General features: G+C 42.4%; 1 protein-coding gene across 1 annotated transcript in view; it reads left to right on the forward strand.

Annotated features, from left to right (window-relative positions):
* LOC143274227 (uncharacterized) overlaps positions 1-21,070 on the forward strand; it is a 134,750-nt gene extending 113,680 nt beyond the window's left edge. The window contains exons 47-52 of the mRNA XM_076576037.1: positions 1,922-1,986; positions 3,242-3,266; positions 6,119-6,226; positions 8,207-8,248; positions 12,054-12,095; positions 20,614-21,070. Coding sequence (XP_076432152.1) covers positions 1,922-1,986; positions 3,242-3,266; positions 6,119-6,226; positions 8,207-8,248; positions 12,054-12,095; positions 20,614-20,672 — 341 coding nt within the window. The 3' untranslated portion in view covers positions 20,673-21,070. The remainder of the gene's footprint in view (positions 1-1,921; positions 1,987-3,241; positions 3,267-6,118; positions 6,227-8,206; positions 8,249-12,053; positions 12,096-20,613) is intronic.
* Positions 21,071-21,712: the final 642 nt, after the last annotated feature.

The following is a 21,712-nucleotide window of genomic DNA, read 5'->3' on the forward strand; positions in this document are numbered from 1 at the left end:
GATCCAATGAACAATCTAGCAGCAATCAAGTTATTCCTTCTGCTTGGAAGGCAGGGGAAGAAAGTCCACTCAAGGGTCCTTCAGTGGACAGAAGTATTAGCCAGGGTCTATTCCCTAATCATCGTGTTTCAGCTCCTTTTCTCATTGCTATGATGAAATAAGTGACATGAAACAGGTTGATGGAGGAAGGGTTTATTGTGGCTTATTGTTAAAGTGGATCACTGCATCATGTTGGTGGAGACATGGAAGCTGGCAGGGAACTCAAAGGCTTGCAGAGTTGTAGCTCTCAGACAGCCACCCACAGCGTACAGGCCTGTCTTGGAGGCTCATGCCATCTCCACTCCAAAAACACTTCCTTCCACATCCTGCCATCTCTAATATGCTGAGGTCTCCTAGTAACCGAGCCTGGACATCCACCAATGGCCTTGCCTAGCCTCTCTCTAGGGACTCTGGCCCTTCCACATGGTGGCAAGCCTCAGCTTCTTTCCGTGACCCCTCAGTCCTGTAGCTTTTCTGCCACCATAGCAAGTAGCACATAGGAGACTCCGACACATCAACAAGGTTGGGTGCCAGCTTGGGATACGGCCTGGCCCCGCTCTGAGCCAGAGCTTCTGTGTGCGGATGTGAAGGAAATAGTTCTAAGAAGAGCTTGTGTCTGTGATGCTGGTCCCCTAGTCATCTGATTTCCCAGTCCTGGATACCCAGTAGCCATTGTCCCAGTAAAGGACAGAAGGTTTCACTTCACAGATTCTTAACCCAAACTTCTCACAAGCAGTTCCCAAGAGACGTGGCTGCCCTCTCCCCCTCCACAAGCCAAGACTGGCTTGTCTACCTACCTTTCACCATTCTTGTTTTCCAAATTTCTACATGCAAGCTTATTCAGTTTTGAGCATTCAGTGGATCTTCTGTGTCAAAACACCACATTTCCATAATCCTCCCCCAAGCGACAAGATCAGGTCTGTCACAGCAATAACCCATCTTTCTGGCACTGTTTTCTGTATTAGTTGTTTTGTTGTTACTATAATAAAACACCAGAATCACAATGGAAGAAAACAACTTTGGCTTCCGTTGCAGTGATACGGTGGATTTTGACCAAGGCATGGAGTAGGTGATGTTGTCAGGCATGGAAGTGGTGCACATACATCCATACAGGCACTCATAGATAAACAAACAAACAAACAAACAAAGAAACCCAAGGTGTTTGATTCCCAGATTACATGAAGAGAGAAGAAATTCCACAAAGCTGTCCTCTGAACCCACACCCATGACATGGTATACACACACATACACACACACACACACACACACTATTAGTACATAAAAATGATTTTGAAAATCATATGTGGTTAATGCATCTAGATAGATGCTGGCCTATGGGGTTAAAAGAGGTTTGACTGATATCTAGAAAGAAGTGCCAGTTGTCCTGACTTCAAAATATTCTGAAGAAGTAAGAAAGCAGAAATCTATTTTTTTTCTCTTTTGGTTTTTTTGAGGCAGGGTTCTGTGTGGTCCTGACTGTCCTAGAAATGACTCTGTAGACCAGGCTGGTCTTGAACTTGGAGATCCATCTGCCTCTGGTTCCCAGGTGCTGGGATTAAAGGCATGGGCCACTACACCTGGCTAGAAACCCATCATTTAACATTTATTTCAGTGTTTGCCCAATGAAACATTTTCAGGTTGCTTTAGATTCACATTATATAGAAGGGCAACACTTACCTTTCTCATTTCTCAAGGTCTTGATTTTTTTCTCCCTAGTCAACAGGATGTTCTTGCATCAACACAATTATGTTTATTAATGAACTATGTGCATTAAGCCTGAATGTTTAGATTGAATCCATAGAACTCTGTCCACATCAATCCAAGATCCCCTGTGATACAATAAGTGGTACCATGATCTCAGGTTTATTTTGTGTTCTCCTAGTGATGTCTGACAAGGACCAGATGAAAACCCCCCCAAAAGAGAAGATAAATCCATCACTAATTAAGGTAAAATATCTTTTCCCTTTTCTAAAACAAAAAGGTTGGATTTAGGATTCCTTTATATTTTCTTTTATCACATTGGGATGATAAAACTGATTACCTACACTATAGGTATTCCAGTATTTTCTAAGTAAAAGGAGGAAGTAGAACTAGATCAAGCAGTTTTTGGTAAGGTGTAAAAAAAATGCCAGTGCCAGTTTCCACACGTATTTTTAGGGGACCTTTCTTCTGGCAAAAGTTTTTCTGTCTAGATTAAAACTTGAGTAATTTTCACTCAAAAATTGGCACACATTTGTAGAAGTAACCGTCTTATTCAATAAGAAACACAGAACCAATGCAAAGAAGAAAGCCAAAGAGGTCAGAGCTAAGAGCTAAAAACCTTACCCTTCCTCTCGCGGTGGTCCTTCCTCTCCAAAAGAGACCTACTTGCTGTGTGTCTGTCTTTATAAAGACTTTCTGTTCTGCCTTCTCATTGGTTGCAAACCCAACCACATAACCACCTTGTCACTGCCTGTCTGTACAGACCTCCAGGTCTTCTATGGTTGGTATTGAGATTAAAGGCGTGTGTCTCCAATGCTGGATGTATCCTTGAACACAGAGAGATCCTCCTGGCTCTGCTTACTAAGTGCTGGGATTAAAGGCTTGAACTACGACCCGGCTTTTGCTATGGCTTGCTAATAGCTCTGACCCCCAGGCAACTTTATTTATTAACATACAAATAAAATCACATTTCAGTACAAATAAAATATCACCACACACATTACCTGTGAAAAGTTTCTTTTCTAAGTGTCCTCTTACCTTTCTTCAGGGGACTTCTAAGGTTAAGGCAATTGGAATGTATTTTCCTAATTATTGATGTGGTAAAAGATTTTTAAGTCCATTATAAGGACATTAGGTGTTGAGATCTTTAAAGTGTGAAGTTAATGTAAATAATCTGACACAGAGGCACCCCTTAGTAGGGATTCATCTCACAGTACCAGATTGTCTTAATAGTTCTCTGCCATTTTTCAGTGTAGCTTCCAGGAAGCATTTGTAGGGGACAAAGAGGTATGTTTGCCTGATCTGGGATAAATGATCAAGAGTATGAAAAACACTTATTTTTTTCACACATTACCCAGCCTCAGGTGTTTTGTAGCAGTATCACATAACAAATTAATACAGAATCTTTCACTTGGCCACTCTTCCCCAAGTCACTAGAAGAACCAAAGACAAACAGAACTCAGTATTACCTGAACCTAAGAGTGTTTTCTCTAAATTGCAGGTCCAGTCAAAGAAGTGCCGATGCCGTATGTATTCTGGAATGACTTTTTTTTAAAGTCACACTGTAGATAAGAATTGCATATTTACTGTACCGCTATTTTCAGAGAGACCTGGTAGCCATGAGGATGGCAGGTTTAGTTTCAAACAACTACTGATATTCCAAGAGACACATCATGGTTATGTGTCTTTAGTTCTCTCTTATTTACCTTACTAACCTTGGGATTTTGTGTGTCTGACAATATCTTTATGTGTGCTTCCCCCCAAAATATCTTGATTTTCCAACAAATTTTCAATTTCAATGAAAAAATTAAAGAGTTGCACTCGGGAGGCAGAGCCAGGCGGATCTCTGTGAGTTCGAGGCCAGCCTGGGCTACCAAGTGAGTTCCAGGAAAGGCGCAAAGCTACACAGAGAAACCCTGTCTTGAAAAACCAAAAAAAAAAAAAAAAAAAAAAAAAATTAAAGAGTTGTTCTCTCAATTAATTTAAAACTCATTACAGATACATATGATGAATTCATTTCTCAGCATAACCTTACTAAAGAAGAATGTACCAGGACAGGGAGGCACATGAGCAAGAGGGCAAGCTAGGGAATACAAGGACAAAATGTGTTCCCAGATATGAAGTATATAGGTCACATTCCCAGCTATAAACTCTGCCTCTGACCCTGTCAAGAAATGGGTAGAAATTATGGAGGAATCCTAGCTTTCCATTTCTAGAATAATTCCAACTGACAGAGAACTCTTAGCTGTCTCATTGGTCAAAACTGAAGATAGCATCTATGTATTGTGCTGGAGATACAAGTTTAAAAAATAAAGCCTAGGTAGGCTCAGATTGTTTAGCTTACAGAAAACTAGGCTATCATACAGAAAGTGTTGGGTTTGATCCTCAGCACTGCAAACCCTGGGAAGTTGGTAATTCTTGTAATTCTAGGACTGTAGAGTAAGGTGTATGGTGATCAATCTGAAGCATTCTCTGGCCAGCCCAGATTGTGACATGAGACCCTGTCTGAAAAATTAAAACAGCTACCACCACAACAAAACTCAAAAAAGTTAAAGCTTATCTGCTTGTTCTCAAATTGATTTTGACAATGGGGGACTCTACATTGGAAAACATGGTGGACATGTGTCATAATTGGGTTTTACTTGAACATGGCTGATTCCAGGTGAATTCTTCAGCATTGTAGAAGGCATTAGTATAAGTCCAAAGAGCCACCCATCAGAACTTAAGCCTTCTAAGTTATTAATACAGTCTCATTATTTTGACCATACTTCTATTCTTTTTTGTTTTTTGTATTGTTTTGTTTTCTTTCAAGACAGGGTTTCTCTGAGTAGTTTTGCTGCCTGTCCTGGATCTCACTCTGTAGACCAGGCTGGCCTTGAACTCAGAGATATCTGCCTGCTCTGCCTCCAAAGTGCTGGGATTAAAGGCATGCACCACCACCACCACCACCACCACCACCCGGCAACCACACTTTTTTTCAAGATGAGGTACATTTATACTTGAAGGGAACTTCCCCTCACAGATGCTCTGTTTCCATGTTGGCCAAGAAATGTGAGCATAGGGAGCCATTACACTCAATGGATATATACAGTCATTATGGAACAATTTGATTTCATGTCAGGATTTCTAAATGCCTTGTGACTGAGAGTACCTCTATAGGTTGAAGACATCTGCTACAGATTGTTTTTGTTAAGGGCAGATAGGACTGTGTATCTTGCTTGGGGATGGACTGTGAATAGTAGAGTTTGTAGTTTAGAAACTGGACATGGTTGAGGAAGCGTGAGCAGGGGAGGTGCGCACTTAGAGCTAGTGAAGGCTCTGCCCTTCTCTTCTCTGGACTTTTTCAGGCTCCACAGATAGTGCCAAGGGCAGTCGTGACCTAGAAAGTGATGTGCGCAGACACATCCATTAAATCACCACGCCACCTAACTTCTTGTCCTGTTATCTGAGTTTGAATCTTATCCAGAGTATGTCAGTTGTAGGGAAGTGTTCCCTATCCCCACCACGACTGTAATGTAATATCAGTGTTAGAATGACTTGGAGTCTGAGTCATTATGTGGTGTCTGGTCAGCATGGTTGTCTCATCATTAGAAAGACAGTGTAGAAGAGATGGACACATTTGAACTAACCAAACTCTCTCATATCACTTCTTTTGGAGAAAAGAACTGAAAAGTAGAACTTCCTTCCCTGTTTTGAGGTTTTTCTGTCAGGGCAATTATGTCACAGTGGCATGAAGATAACCCCTTACCTGCTTCCTACCTCAATGTGGTACACAATCTTCATGGACTGTAAAACACCATGGGTAGGTAAAGAATGAAAAGAAATAGCTGTTGTCCACTGTTCTGGAGCTGTCTCTGGATCCACCCATTGCTGTCTTGGGATTGTTCTAGCATTCAGTAAACCTCACCGACCACTTCTCTAGACTAGTACTATTCTGTAAGGCTTCATGTTTACTTACTGCTTTAGATTCATCAGGTTTAATGTAAGTGCTTAGGTAGTTGCAGTGTCATAGTGCCAAGAATTGGTGTCATAAGTAGCTGCATAAATTTCACTAGGTTTACATGGATCCTAAAATGATTTGGATGCTGGCTGTCTCACACACTGAGTCACTTTGCTTCTCTGCTAATACTGGGCCATTCACATGAATTGAGACCTTACTGACCATGCCATTCTTGTGTTAAGTGGACACTTATGTTTGTGATCCTCCATTCAGAGTAACATTCTGAGTCATGCTTGGAAATCACTAATGAGGTCAAATGTTTATACACAGGACAGTTGTTAGTTTTCCCCAGGGGTAGGGGTCATTTGTTTATTTGTTTATTTGTGCATTTGTTAAATGCAATTGAGCTGACCTCTTTTTGTTGTGAATGCGTTGCAGTGCGATCTATGATGCAAAAGCTGGGGCTTAGGCACAGCAAGACCTTCAGTGTGAGATCTGAAACATCGACAGTGCATGTGAAGGAAAAGGCATGCGGCACCAGTGACGGTACTGTGGATATTCAGTAATTAGTTTGAGTTATTAATAGTCATTGGTGATGATAATTGTACTAGTTACTTTTCTGCTGCTATGATAATACACTATGACCAAAAACACTTACAGAAGAAAAAGTTTATGTTGACTTACGTTTCCAGAGGGGTAAATATCAATCATGGTGGGTGAAAGTCATGGCAGGCATACTGTCAGGAGCAGTAGGCTGAGAGATCACATTTTCAACAGCAAACAGGAAACAGCAAACTGGAAGTTGGGTGAGGCTAGAGATTCTCAAAGCCTGCCCACGGTGATGCATTTTCTCCAGCAATGCTCCACTTCCTAAACATGCTACAACTTTCCCAAACAGTATTAACTACCAGAGACCAAGGTTTCAATTACAGGAGCCTATGAGAAACATTTCTCAGCATACAACCACTTTCCACTTCCTGGCCTCTGTAGGCTAATGACCGTATTATAATGCAAAATGCCTTTAGCTCAACTTGAAAAATCCCCAGAGGGTACCCAGCCCCAATTGATACATCTGCAATACACCTAAAGCTCAGGGGCCATTAAGAAAGAAGGCATAGAAAAGTTGTAAGAGCCAGAAGACCAGGAACTCTGCTGTGAGGTTGTCTCCTAGAAATGGCAGGGAAGCTTCATCCATGCTACCTAACAGTATGGCTACCTAAACAAGAATGAAAAGTGGTGAAGCAAATAAAAAGGAAATTTAATATTTCAAAGAAAGAGAGAGAGAGAGAGAGGGGGGGGGAAGGAAGGAAGGAAGGAAGGAAGGAAGGAAGGAAGGAAGGAAGGAAGGAAGGAAGGAAGGAAGGAAGGAAGGAAGGAAGGGGAAAGAAAGAAAAAGAAAAGAAGCAACCATTTCCCCTGACCTGGCAGTGTACATACACTATCTCTGAATCTGACTGTGGCCTCTTGCTGATTTTTCTGGCCTTTGGCAAACCCCACAGAGCTCCCGTTTTAGTGCTAGTGATTTTCTTTGGGGTTCGACATTCATTTACTTTTTTAGATTCGTTAGGCTTAATGGGAGTCCTTAGGAAGTTGTACTGTCAGGTTCAAGAACAGAGAAGTGAGGAACTGCACAGATTTCACTGTGTTTACATAGCTCTTAAGATAATTTGGATGCTGGCCATTCTGCACACTCAGTCAAATGCTCTTCTGTCAATACTGTCTCATCTACCTGGATTGAGATCTTACATACACTGACCATGTTGGATGTGCTTTAAATGTTCACTGATGTCCTTGATCTTCCAGAAGTGACATTCTGAATTAAAACAATGTGCTTACAAATCAGCAATGAGATCAAATGTTTATCATAGAACAAAGACTAATTTTCCTTTTATTTTATGATTCACCTAACCTATTTTTGCTGTGATGCATTCGAGTTTCTGCTACACAGAAAAAAATGGGTATCAGAAGTACCAAGGTTCCTGAACAGAGTGACATACCTCAAAAAAAGACCTTGCAAAAAGTCGAAAAGTCCTGTAGCACTTATGACGGTACTGTGGAAATTCAAGTGTGTGTTTTAGATTTAAGCAATTTGAATGTATTTGACCTGCCATGTATGTTGGTACACATGTTGCCTAGTACCAGTGGAGGCCAGAGAGGGCATTGGATCACCAAGAATTGGAATTACACATGGTTGTGAACCACTGTGTTGGTACTGGGAATCAAACCCTAGTCCTCTGGAAGAGCAGTGCTCTTAACCACTGAGCCATCTCTCAAGTCCCTAGTTTGTTAATAACAGTAGCTGCAAATAAGATGGCATCTCCTCTGTAAAAAGAATGAACATTGCAGTATTTTTAACATGTGAAGTGTTACTTTATCTCATGAGTAGAATGTCTATTGTGGTTCTCAGTGAGTGATGTGATCCAAAGAAATGCTGAGTTTGTTCTTGTGTAAGGTAGCAAGGCTTCACCTACTACAGTCACTGAGGTATGAGTCATTCACTCACTCTCTCCACTTTCTTCCTTCCAGACATCGATGATATGGAGGAGGACAGCAATGAAGATGACTTTGGTAAGGAGAACAACCTTCAAAGTGATGCTCTTGGTAGTAGTAGGTAATGGTATTCCTGGCCACATCCACCTCTCCACTGATATCCATGTATCAATGATAGTGATGAGGATGACTCTGAGGATGACTTGGGTAAGGAGAACAGCCTTCAAAGCAATGATGTTGGTGGAGGTAGGTCATTCCTGGTCAGATCCATCTCTCTAGTGACTTTCATCCAGATTTCAATGGAATGGATGAGGACAACATTGATAATGACTTGGGTAGAAAGACCAACCTGCAAATGCTGAACCTGTTAGTGGTAGGTAAAGGCATTCCTGGTCAGATCCAATGAACAATCTAGCAGCAATCAAGTTATTCCTTCTGCTTGGAAGGCAGGGGAAGAAAGTCCACTCAAGGGTCCTTCAGTGGACAGAAGTATCAGCCAGGGTCTATTCCCTAATCATCGTGTTTCAGCTCCTTTTCTCATTGCTATGATGAAATAAGTGACATGAAACAGGTTGATGGAGGAAGGGTTTATTGTGGCTTATTGTTAAAGTGGATCACTGCATCATGTTGGTGGAGACATGGAAGCTGGCAGGGAACTCAAAGGCTTGCAGAGTTGTAGCTCTCAGACAGCCACCCACAGCGTACAGGCCTGTCTTGGAGGCTCATGCCAGCTCCCCTCCAAAAACACTGCCTTCCACATCCTGCCATCTCTAATATGCTGAGGTCTCCTAGTAACCGAGCCTGGACATCCACCAATGGCCTTGCCTAGCCTCTCTCTAGGGACTCTGGCCCTTCCACATGGTGGCAAGCCTCAGCTTCTTTCCGTGACCCCTCAGTCCTGTAGCTTTTCTGCCACCATAGCAAGTAGCACATAGGAGACTCCGACACATCACCAAGTTTGGGTGCCAGCTTGGGATGCGGCCTGGCCCCGCTCTGAGCCAGAGCTTCTGTGTGCAGATGTGAAGGAAATAGTTCTAAGAAGAGCTTGTGGCTGTGATGCTGGTCCCCTAGTCATCTGATTTCCCAGTCCTGGACACCCAGTAGCCATTGTCCCAGTAAAGGACAGAAGGTTTCACTTCACAGATTCTTAACCCAAACTTCTCACAAGCAGTTCCCAAGAGACGTGGCTGCCCTCTCCCCCTCCACAAGCCAAGACTGGCTTGTCTACCTTCCTTTCACCATTCTTGTTTTCCAAATTTCTACATGCAAGCTTATTCAGTTTTGAGCATTCAGTGGATCTTCTGTGTCAAAACACCACATTTCCATAATCCTCCCCCAAGCGACATGATCATGTCCGTCACAGCAATAACCCATCTTTCTGGCACTGTTTTCTGTATTAGTTGTTTTGTTGTTACTATAATAAAACACCTGAATCACAATGGAAGAAAACAACTTTGGCTTCCGTTGCAGTGATACGGTGGATTTTGGCCAAGGCATGGAGTAGGTGATGTTGTCAGGCATGGAAGTGGTGCACATACATCCACACAGGCACTCATAGATAAACAAACAAACAAACAAACAAAGAGCCCAACGTGTTTGATTCCCAGATTACATGAAGAGAGAAGAAATTCCAAAAATCTGTCCTCTGAACCCACACCCATGACATGGTATACACACACACACACACACACACACACACACACACACACACACAATTAGTACATAAAAATGATTTTGAAAATCATATGTGGTTAATGCATCTAGATAGATGCTGGCCTATGGGGATAAAAGAGGTTTGACTGATATCTAGAAAGAAGTGCCAGTTGTCCTGACTTCAAAATGTTCTGAAGAAGTAAGAGAAAGGAGAAATCTATTTTTTTTTCTCTTTTGGTTTTTTTGAGACAGGGTTCTGTGTGGTCCCAGATTTGTCCCAGCCTGTCAGTCAAGATTGAGGTCTTATGCAGGGTTTGTTGACTGAAGGGAATCTTTTCTCTCAGTCATCACGTGACAAGTGTTTCAGAGTGACTTGGAGTCAGACTCCTGGTGAGGGCCTTCTCCTAGTGTGGTTGTCTGATCATTATAAATTTGCACTGAGAGAAGCCTAACATTGTAGTGATAAATTACTAGTCATTTGAACTAACCTGGTTCCTCATATTGCTTCTTCTAAAGGAAATGGTCTTTTATTTATTTATTTATTTATTTATTTATTTATTTATTTATTTATTTATTTATTTATTTATTTATTTATTTTTCATGAGTCAGGGTTGGAAAAGTAGAATAGCGATCCTTGTTTCAGTTTCTTTGTACTGTCAGATAATTCAGTCTGTAATCTTTTTTTTTGTTGTTGTTGTTTTGTTTTGTTTGCTTTTTTTGGTTTTATCTAGACGGGGTTTCTTTGCATAGCTTTGTGCCTTTCCTGGACCTCACTTGGTAGCCCAGGTTGTCCTCGAACTCACAGAGATTGCCTGGCTCTGCCTCTCTAGTGCTGGGATTAAAGGCGTGAGCCACCACCGCCCAGCTTGGTCTGTAATCTTAAAGTGACTATTACAGTGTCCTCAGACAATAACAAGAAGTAGAGATGGTCCCTTACCAGTGCCTCCGCTTGTTGGTGATCTTATATATTTTACACGGATTGTAAAACATCATGTTATGTAAGGAATGAAACGTGGTGAAGCAAATAAAAAGGAAATTTAATATTTCAAAAGAAAGAAAGAAATAGAAAGAAAAAAAGAAAGAGGAAAGAAAGAAAAAGAAAAGAAGCAACCATTTCCCCTGACCTGGCAGTGTACATACACTATCCCTGAATCTGACTGTGGCCTCTTGCTGATTTTTCTGGCCTTTGGCAAACCCCACAGAGCTCCCTTTTAGTGCTAGTGATTTTCTTTGGGGTTCGACATTCATTTACTTTTTTAGATTCGTTAGGCTTAATGGGAGTCCTTAGGAAGTTGTACTGTCAGGTTCAAGAACAGAGAAGTGAGGAACTACACAGATTTCACTGTGTTTACATAGCTCTTAAGATAATTTGGATGCTGGCCATTCTGCACACTCAGTCAAATGCTCTTCTGTCAATACTGTCTCATCTACCTGGATTGAGATCTTACATACACTGACCATGTTGGCTGTGCTTTAAATGTTCACTGATGTCCTTGATCTTCCAGAAGTGACATTCTGAATTAAAACAATGTGCTTACAAATCAGCAATGAGATCAAATGTTTATCATAGAACAAAGACTAATTTTCCTTTCATTTTATGATTCACCTAACCTATTTTTGCTGTGATGCATTCTAGTTTCTGCTACACAGAAAAAAATGGGTTTCAGAAGTACCAAGGTCTCTGAACAGAGTGACATACCTCAAAAAAAGACCTTGCAAAAAGTCGAAAAGTCCTGTAGCACTTATGACGGTACTGTGGAAATTCAAGTGTGTGTTTTAGATTTAAGCAATTTGAATGTATTTGACCTGCCATGTATGTTGGTACACATGTTGCCTAGTACCAGTGGAAGCCAGAGAGGGCATTGGATCACCAAGAATTGGAATTACACATGGTTGTGAACCACTGTGTTGGTACTGGGAATCAAACCCTAGTCCTCTGGAAGAGCAGTGCTCTTAACCACTGAGCCATCTCTCAAGTCCCTAGTTTGTTATTAACAGTAGCTGCAAATAAGATGGTATCTCCTCTGTAAAAAGAATGAACATAGTTTGCAGTATTTTTAATATGTGAAGTATTACTTTAACTCATGAGTAGAATGTCTATTGTGGTTCTCAGTGAGTGATGTGAACCAAAGAAATGCTGAGTTTGTTCTTGTGTAAGGTAGCAAGGCTTCACCTACTACAGTCACTGAAGTATGAGTCATTCACTCACTCTCTCCACTTTTCCTTCCAGACATCGATGATATGGAGGAGGACAACAATGAAGATGACTTTGGTAAGGAGAACAACCTTCAAAGTGATGCTCTTGGTAGTAGTAGGTAATGGTATTCCTGGCCACATCCACCTCTCCACTGATATCCATGTATCAATGATAGTGATGAGGATGACTCTGAGGATGACTTGGGTAAGGAGAACAGCCTTCAAAGCAATGATGTTGGTGGTGGTAGGTCATTCCTGGTCAGATCCATCTCCCTACTGACTTTCTCCAGATTTCAATGGAATGGATGAGGACAACATTGATAATGACTTGGGTAGAAAGACCAACCTGCAAATGCTGAACCTGTTAGTGGTAGGTAAAGGCATTCCTGGTCAGATCCAATGAACAATCTAGCAGCAATCAAGTTATTCCTTCTGCTTGGAAGGCAGGGGAAGAAAGTCCCCTCAAGGGTCCTTCACTGGACAGAAGTATCAGCCAGGGTCTATTCCGGAATCATCGTGTTTCAGCTCCTTTTCTCATTGCTATGATGAAATAAGTGACATGAAACAGGTTGATGGAGGAAGGGTTTATTGTGGCTTATTGTTAAAGTGGGTCACTGCATCATGTTGGTGGAGACATGGAAGCTGGCAGGGCAGGGAGGGCTGTAGGTATAGGGGACAACAGTAACATCTTGTAGAATATTATTTTAGGGTGTCTTACTTTTGTTTATTCTCTGGAACACTTGTTTAATGATTCAAAACTGGTTTGCATTCTTTTATGTTGCATTTGTTTAACTCTGTGAGGTTGTGTTACTTTGTCTGTCTAAAACACCTGATGGTCTAATAAAGAGCTGAACAGCTAGGCAGCAGAGAGAAATGGGTGGGGCTGGCAGGCAGAGAGCATAAAAAGAAGAAATCTGGGAGAAAAAGAAGAAAGAGCGAGAACAAGGAGAGAAGGATGCAAAGGGCCAGCCCCCCAGCTGCACAGCTAGCAACAGAGTAAGAAAGACAGACAGACAGACAAACAGAAAGAAAGAAAGAGAGAGAGAGAGAGAGAGAGAGAGAGAGAGAGAGAGAGAAAGAGAGAAAGAAAGAAAGAAAGAAAGAAAGAAAGAAAGAAAGAAAGAAAGAAAGAAAGAAAGAAAGAAAGAAAAGAAAGAAGAAAGAAGAAAGAAGAAAAAGAAATAGAAAAGCAGAAAAACCCAGAGGCAAAAGATAGACTGTGGTTGACATATTGTGCACCCCAATAAACTTATCTGGGGGTCAGAAAAAAGAACAGCCACCATATTAAACATAGGTTTAGGCAGTGGTAGCACAGGCCATTAATCCTAGCATTCTGGAGGCAGAGATCCGTTTGGATCTCTGTGAGTTCAAAGCCACACTGGAAACAGCCGGGCATGGTGATAGATGCCTTTAATCCTAGGAAGTGACGGCAGGAAGCAGAAATATAAGGCATGAGTACCAGGAATTAGAGCTGGTTAAGCTTTTAGCTTTCAGCAGCAGTTCGGCTGAGATCCATTCACATGAGGACTCAAAGGCTTTCAGTTTGAGGAAACAGGATCAGCTGAGGAATTGTCAAGGTGAGGTTGGATGTGGCTTGTTCTGCTTCTCTGATCTTTTCAGCATTCACCCCAATACCTGGCTCCCGGGTTTGTTTTTTATTAAGAAGACCTTTTAAGATTCATGCTACAATAGATGGGTTAATTTAAGTTAAGAAAAACTGGTTATAAACAAGTCAAGCTAAGGCTAGTCATTTATAATTAAGAATACACCATTGTGTGTGATTTATTTGGGAACTGGGTGGTGGACCCCTCAAAAGAGCAAAAACCAACAACAACATTAACATTGCATTCACATCCACAATCAGAAGGCAGAGAGTTAACTGAGGTGGGAATGGGGTCTTCTCAGAACCTCACTTCATCCAAGGATGCTCCACCTCTAAAGGATCCAAACCCTTCCCAAACAGCACCACCAGCTCCATACTACACGTTTAAACACACAAAGCTATGGGGGACATTTTACATTCAAACTAGAACACGTAGTCATCAGTTTATGGTCTTGTATGAATTATCCACATCATGTCATGAATGTGAATTGTAAAAAAGAAGACTCACTTCTTCATTTATTCCTTCTATTTCATCTTCTTCAAAAGCATCTGAGTACAAAGACATTGTTGTGTTTCTGTTTATCCTTATTTAGTTCCTCAGACTGAATCCCATTTTCTCGTGTGTCCTTGACCTGACAGTTTTCAGTATTATGTATTTTAGTTATTTTCCATGTGCCACTTCTTACTGAAACAGAAGGCACATATATCACCCACGGTATAGGGAAATGCAGAGGGGAGGAACGTATATCACTTATGGTATAGAAGATAGAGATGGAAGGAACATGTATCACATATGGTATAGAGGATGCAGACGGAAGGAACATATATCACTTATGGTATAGAGGATGCAGATGGAAGCAACATATATCACATATGGTATAGAGGATGCAGATGGAAGGAACATGTATCACTTATGGTATAGAGGATGCAGATGGAAGGAATATATATCACATATGGTATAGAGGATGCAGACGGAAGGAACATGTATCACTTATGGTATAGAGGATGCAGATGGAAGGAACATATATCACTTATGGTACGGCAGATGCAGAAGGGAGGAACATATATCACCTATGGTATAGGGAATGCAGACAGAAGGAACATGTATCACATTAACAAATTCCTGAGATTTATTGTGCATGTCTAATGACTTAGAAACTGAACATAAAAACTCCATTTGGTAAACCTGTCAGACTTTATGTCCTTTATGCCCCTTTTGAGGGCTGTGTTGGTAGCTCAGGAGATGTAGTGCTTACCTTGATAAAATGGCCTTTCCTATGATTTGGCCAGTGGCTAAACATAGTAGCCCTCATATTTGTGAGGCATTAAGAATGTATGATGGTGGGGCTGGAGAGATGACTCAGAGGTTAGGAGCACTGCTTGCTCTTCCAAAGGTCCTGAGTTCAATTCCCAGCAACCACATGGTGGCTCACAACCATCTGTAATGAGATCTGGTGCCCTCTTCTGGCCTGTGGGGATACATGCAGACAGAACACTGTATACATAATAAATAAATAAATAAATAAATAAATAAATCTTTAAAAAAAAAAATGAATGTAGGATGGTCAATTTTCTGTAGCCATAGTAGACCTTCAGTAGAATTTCAGTCTACTCAGTGTTTCTGAGTTCTCATTCAAACAGGATATAATAGCCATAGTTAGGAATTGACAACATTCTGGAGAATAATGGTGGCCTATGTTAGAAGTAGATTCTGAGGATGCACTCAGGCCAAATTAGGAACTATTTTAAAACCTTTTTATAACTCTGTCCAAGCCAAGTCCATGTGAAATTAAAAACGAACACTTTCACAAAAAGCATGGTTATGTTCCAGAAGAACAATTGCTTGAGAATGTGTTACCCGTGGGTTTATGTGTCTGTGAACCAACTAAGTTGTGAGGTCTGTGGCAGCACATTCTGCCAATAACTAACCTTCCTCAGCATTTACACCACATGCCTTGTGTTCATTGAGTCACTCAGGAACAGCACTACAATATGTCTTTAGTTATTCACATCCCCTGGGTGGAATCAAGGAGACACAATGATGAATGGACCCAAACCTGTGTTGCTTTTAGGTGAGAGGGCTGAGAGGGGAATCCCACACAGAGTTCCAAATTCTGTGGCTCTAAATCTCACTATTGGGCTCATTATTAGGATCTGAGATCTGCCGGGCGGTGGTGGCGCACGCCTTTAATCCCAGCACTCGGGAGGCAGAGCCAGGCAGATCTCTGTGAGTTCGAGGCCAGCCTGGGCTACCAAGTGAGTTCCAGGAAAGGCGCAAAGCTACACAGAGAAACCCTGTCTCAAAAAAAAAAAAAAAAAAAAAAAAAAAAAAAGGGATCTGAGATCATTAACCATCATACAAGAGGTTCTGTAGTCTGTGTAAATTTCTGGATTTCCAAATCCAATATGAATGCATACGATAAGGTAGAGATTGAGGTAACATAGGCCAGGGTAGTCATTGCTGCAGGAATCCTGATCTCATCACTGTGGTGATGTCCAAAGCACATAGAAAGAACCAATGGTGATACAGTGTCGAGGCTCACGATTTGGGAGAACCACACCCTGTGAGTACCAGATCACCCCTCACCCTGTCCTAGTGCATTTAGGAATGGGAAGATGCTTTAGTGATAGGTCAAGGCAGTGTAAGTGGCATCTAGAAGTTGTGAGGCTGTGTGAGCTGCACACCCTGGGGCAGAAGTAGATAACTACTCAGAGCAGCACTCAGTATTTACCTAATGCCTCACTCTTGTGAAAATTCTCATTTGGAACTTTGTTTCCAAGCCACGGTGTTGAGCAGGGTCCAAATCACTATTCTTGCTCACCTTAATGTCAGTTTGCTGGTCTGAACCCGGGCAGATACTTTATGCAGTGAATACAAATGATTTCATTATAAAGGAAAACCAGAAGGAGGAATAAATGATACGTAGTAGTTGGTTTTTAAGTGTAATAAGTATTACCCACTCTCCAATAAGCTATCACTGTATCACAAAGAGTGAATACTTCAGTATGATTACATCATATGCTTGGTGGTATGTTCCTTTTTCTAAAACAGTGTATACTCTATCAAGATTTAAATTGTCTAGGGAAATGGCTTCCTTAGTAAATGTACTTGCCTTTTATAACTGGTGACATGAGTTAGGTTCCTGGAACCTCCAGAAAGTTGAAAGGAGAGAACCATCTGCTCCAAGTTGTCTTCTGAACCCCACACATGTGCCATGGCATGTACTCTAACACATACTTCATGTACCTACACGGGTATAATGATAATTGTATTATTAATAATAATATAAAAGCAATTAAAAATAAAGGCATATTTGGTTAACAACGCAATATATAGAATTTGATCTGCAGTGGAGAAAAGCAGTTTGACTGATGTTTAAAATAGTGCCAATTTTCCTGGTTTGAAAATGGCCCGAAGAAGTGATAGAAATCTCTTTTAATTATAATACTTATTTCAGTAATTTCCTGATCTAAGAGAGATTGTTTCTGTAATTACTTTGAGTTATTTAGAGTAATCATATAATATTTTGCACTTCATAAGTATATGATGTTTTATAATATTTTTTACTATGTTAAGTGTACATTATGTAGTCATCAGTACAACTACAACCACAGGATTTTCAAATGTGTTTAAACACCCATTTTAATACTCATTGAATGATATGAATGAAAGGAAAGCTGAGGTGGTCCTTTAGTGAAGCAGTGTGGCTTCCCCTGCTAGAGGCAATGATGTGTGTGTAAGTTATTTTCTGTACTCACTTTATTCCATACACTACAGACTCAAAGAATGACGTGGTCAGCTTGAGAAATACAGGATACAGGAGTGGTAAATAATGCATCCCCGGTCAGGTTCAATGGGAAAGGACCCGGGAGTGGAGAGTTTGCACCTCCGTTAGGGGCAGCAAAGGGCTGGGAGAGTCCGGGCAGTGGTTTTCAGGTGTGTGGGAGTAGTGCTCTGCCTGCGTCACTGGAGCAGAGGGCTGCGGTTCCACGCTCGTCTAGAGTGGCATTGCACATCCCATACTGTGTTGTCTAAGCATCAACACAGGATTCAACTTCTCTTTAATACTTTGTTCCTTGTCTTCCTTCAACACAGGAAGATAGTGTGTTCCAGGAAGAAAGTAACGCCTGTGTTATCTGCCCAAGATTTTAAAATAGTTTGTTACTATCTAAATGGTCAAACCCAGTCAAGTTTGCTTTCCTGTCTCCTGGTCCTCTCTGTTCTTGCATTTATTAGAATTTTAGTTATTTATTACATGTTGTCTTTGGTGGAGAGTCTCATATATAGAGAATATATTTTGACATTAGAGAAAAGACAATGAACATGCATCACTGAATGAAAAAAAAAATCTGTGAAGCCCTAAAAACCATTTTGTATGTCTGATGGCATAGACATGGGATGCAAAAGCAAACCTCTGGATGTTCTTTTTCGCATCCAGAAGACAGGAGCTAGGAACATGCTTGTGAGGACTGGAGTTCAGCCCTAAATTTTCACGTAAATCTAGTGGGCAGCAGTTTATAATACCAGACATCAGGAAGTGCAGAAGCCCCATGATTTTGACCTTTGAGAATGAGACCAGATCTCAAGGGTAGCAACTTTAGGGAGAGTGGCCAAAACCTCTGACTCCTCATCATAGGGCAACAAAAGGGTATGTAGACAAAATGCTGTGAGAAATACTTGAGTACATTTTTGATGTTTCTTTTTTTTAATTGTGTGTGTGTGTGTGTGTGTGTGTGTGTGTGTGTGTGTGTGTGTGTGTGTGTACCCCTGTGAGTGCATGCCACATGTGTGCGGTGCCTGTGAAGGTCAGAACTGTGTGTTGGATCCCATCCCTGGAGCTGAGATCACAGGTGGTCGTGAAATGCCTGAAATGGGTGCTGAGACCTCAACTCAGGTCTAAACTGCTGAGCCATCTCTCTAGCCTCGTAATTGGTTTTCTAAACTGTTGTATGTTGGTATTTAGAAAACTCCATTGATAGTCTATGAACCAGAGGAAAACTGAAGTTGATCTTATGAGAGGCAGTATGGCTTCATCTGGTGAAGACAGGAATGTAGGAACCAGCATCTATTCTTCTTGACAAGTAGAGCAGTTATGGTACATTGGGATATAAGGACCCTGAAGAGGGAGGAGGAGAATGGGATAAAGTCAACACATCCCTGTGGGATGCAGTGAGGGACCAGGAGCAGCCAGGTCACCTTGTGCTTCAGAGGCTGAGGGAACAGAGAAGAGGCTGAGATCTGTGTGGGTAGAGATGCTTTTCCTTTCAATGCACTAGGGTGAGCAGCGCTGGCTGTGGACGCTGCCGTGCGTGCTGGAGGCTCCGCCATTCAAATGGATCTTTGCCAGAACATCTGCTCCCTCCTGTCTCCTTTGTGGTGCTCACTCTAGTCAACTGTGTCCATCAAAGTCTGGCTTTGGGATGCTGACCCGTGATAGAGGGATCTACTTGGTGGGGCACAACTCTCTCATGGGCCCGTGGCACAAACCTGCAGACATGAGTCTTAGAGATTGGGTCCCTGAGTGCTAGAGAAGAACATCTCTTTCTGGTCTGTGCATACATGTGCAACCACATGCAGGTTTCCTTCTGTCCTGACAGTCACACTTTAAAAGGCCCACGTGCAGTGAGAACAGAGTGATTCTGCATCTGGTCTGCTCACCGTGGAGCTGGGAGGTGAGCACAGAACTTACTTTCACGTCATTTGCAGCCTGTGCTCTTCACACGTGAGGTGCTATCGGGTACCAGGCAAAGGAGGTTAGAGCACTGCCTGTCCATCTGGGAGCCTCAGACCTAGTGAGTGATGAGGGATATGGGCTTGTGATCCGGTTTTGGCCTGCATTTCAAATATTCTTGCGTGAGTACTCACGATGCAGAGGGTGGGCCTTGCAGTCCTCCCTATGACTATGGTAGACATTCGTAGGGCTAAAAAGCCTGGACACTTGGGCATCACCTTTCCTTAGAACGTGAGGGCCACAGACTCACACATGTGCAACCCTCACTTTCCTGTTCCCATCTTGTACTATCACGTTGTCATTGCTTCCTGCCACCTCTGTTTGCCCCCTGAGGTCTGTGGGACTCCTGTGTGTTCCAGTCAATGAGTTCTGAGCTCTTTCTCCTCTTCTGTAGGCATTGGTTTGTAAACTATTTTTTCCTCCAGTTGTCTTCCCAGGAGCCTCTGCAGTGATGTCATAGCCTTTGCTCATCACTAGATGTGATGACCACATTCTCTCATTGTTCATCCATTGGGATTGTCCTGTGTGTCCTGCCTAGAGCGTCAAGAGCAAGAACCTCCCTGGCTACATCCTTCAATCACACTTTCTCTGATTACCTCTTCTTACCCAGAGCCCACTCCCCTCCTCCTCCAGTTGCCATTTTGGCACTGAGTTTTGTACTTGGCAGTCCATGGAGGCTTTGGGATCTTTTTTACCCTCTACTTGCTCCTGACCTGTGTCCCTGGCCTCATTGCCCACATGACCTGACCTAAACCTTCGTTGTGTTTCCCCAGCCTCAGAACTGAGTGTTTTATTAATAACTCTTCATTTATCTGCTATGTCTCCATGCGAGTACCTTGTCCCTTTCTCATGAGTCCCTCACAGAGCTGCTCCCACAGACTTAAGCCCAGTGGTGAAAAGGAATAACTGAGCACTTCTTAGGAATATTCTTAGAAAGACAGTCATGTGAGACATAGTACATCATCTGTTTTGGTCCTTTTACTGGGGAACAGATGTGAAGGTTGCTGGTGACAAGCAGGAGAATTGCCCCAAGAGGGAAGAGCTCAGTGCCCTAACAAGTGTTGTTCCCAGCTTGAGACAAGACACAGAAAAAGAATCAAAACCAGCAGAAACTTTCCCCAAACACAGGGTAGCAGGGATGGGACCTAGGGTGGTCACCTCACCTGGATCTGTCTGGGGAATATCAAACATTGTAAAAAAAAAAAAAACTTGGTCAAAACCTCATCCATGTCTCCTGATGAAACTTATTCTGTTTCTAGATCCAGCTGAGCTGGAAACAGCCTCTGTCGGACCTCCACGGGCTGCATGGGAGGAATGAGAGGAATGAGAAGGAAGAGAAAAAATGATCCTGCCCAACTCCACAACGAACTGATGGGGCAAAGACACAGACACACACACACACACACACACACACCACACACACACACACACACACACACACAGACACATACACACACACAGGACCGGGCAGAGTACCCCAGGCACTGAGGAGTCAGTATGGTCCAGCGCATCAGCAGACAGCTGGGTGAAGGTATACACACATACAGGCCCGGGGCAGAGTACCCCAGGCACTGAGGAGTTTGTATGGTGCTGCTCGGCACATGGACAGACAGCTGGGCAAAGATAAACATGCACACAGGCCTGGGGCAGAGTACCCTGGGCACTGAGGAGGCAGTACGGTCCTGGCCTATGCTGAGAAATAAACCTGTGGGAATATATATGGCTATGATTGGTTTAATAAACAAGCTGACTGACCAATAGCTGTACAGGAAAGTTAGGCAGGAAAGCCAAACTCAGAATGATGGGATGAAGAAGGGTGGCATCTGAGAGAGCTGCTGCTAGATGCAGAGAAAACAGGACATGTAAAAAATAAGGTAACAAGATACTAAGCAAAGCATAGATAAGAAATATTGGCTCATTTAAGAGTAAGAGTTAGCTATTATCAAGCCTGAACTACTGGCCGAGTATTTGTAATTCATGTTAAACTTCTATGTTGAACATAATGGGAAAACATACAGAGATGACTAGCCAAACTAGTGGAAACTCATGAACTGTGGACCAGTAGCTGTGGAGCCCCCATGGGAGTGGACTAGGTCCTGTGGATAGGCAAGACAGTTGTTTAGCTTGAACTGTTTGGGGGGTCCCCAGGCAGTGAGATTGGAACTGTCCCTGGTGCATGAGCCAGGTTTTGGGAGCCCAGTGCCTATGGTGGGACACCTTGTGCAGCCTTGGTGCAGGGGTCAGGGGGAGGGGGGCTTGGACCTGCCTCAACTAAACGTACCAGGCTCTGCTGGCCCCATGGGAGACCTTGCCTTGGAGGAGGTGGGAATGGGGGTGGGTTGGGGAGGAAGGCAGTGG

Source organism: Peromyscus maniculatus, chromosome 7 (genome assembly GCF_049852395.1).
Source record: "Peromyscus maniculatus bairdii isolate BWxNUB_F1_BW_parent chromosome 7, HU_Pman_BW_mat_3.1, whole genome shotgun sequence".
NCBI lineage: Eukaryota > Metazoa > Chordata > Mammalia > Rodentia > Cricetidae > Peromyscus > Peromyscus maniculatus.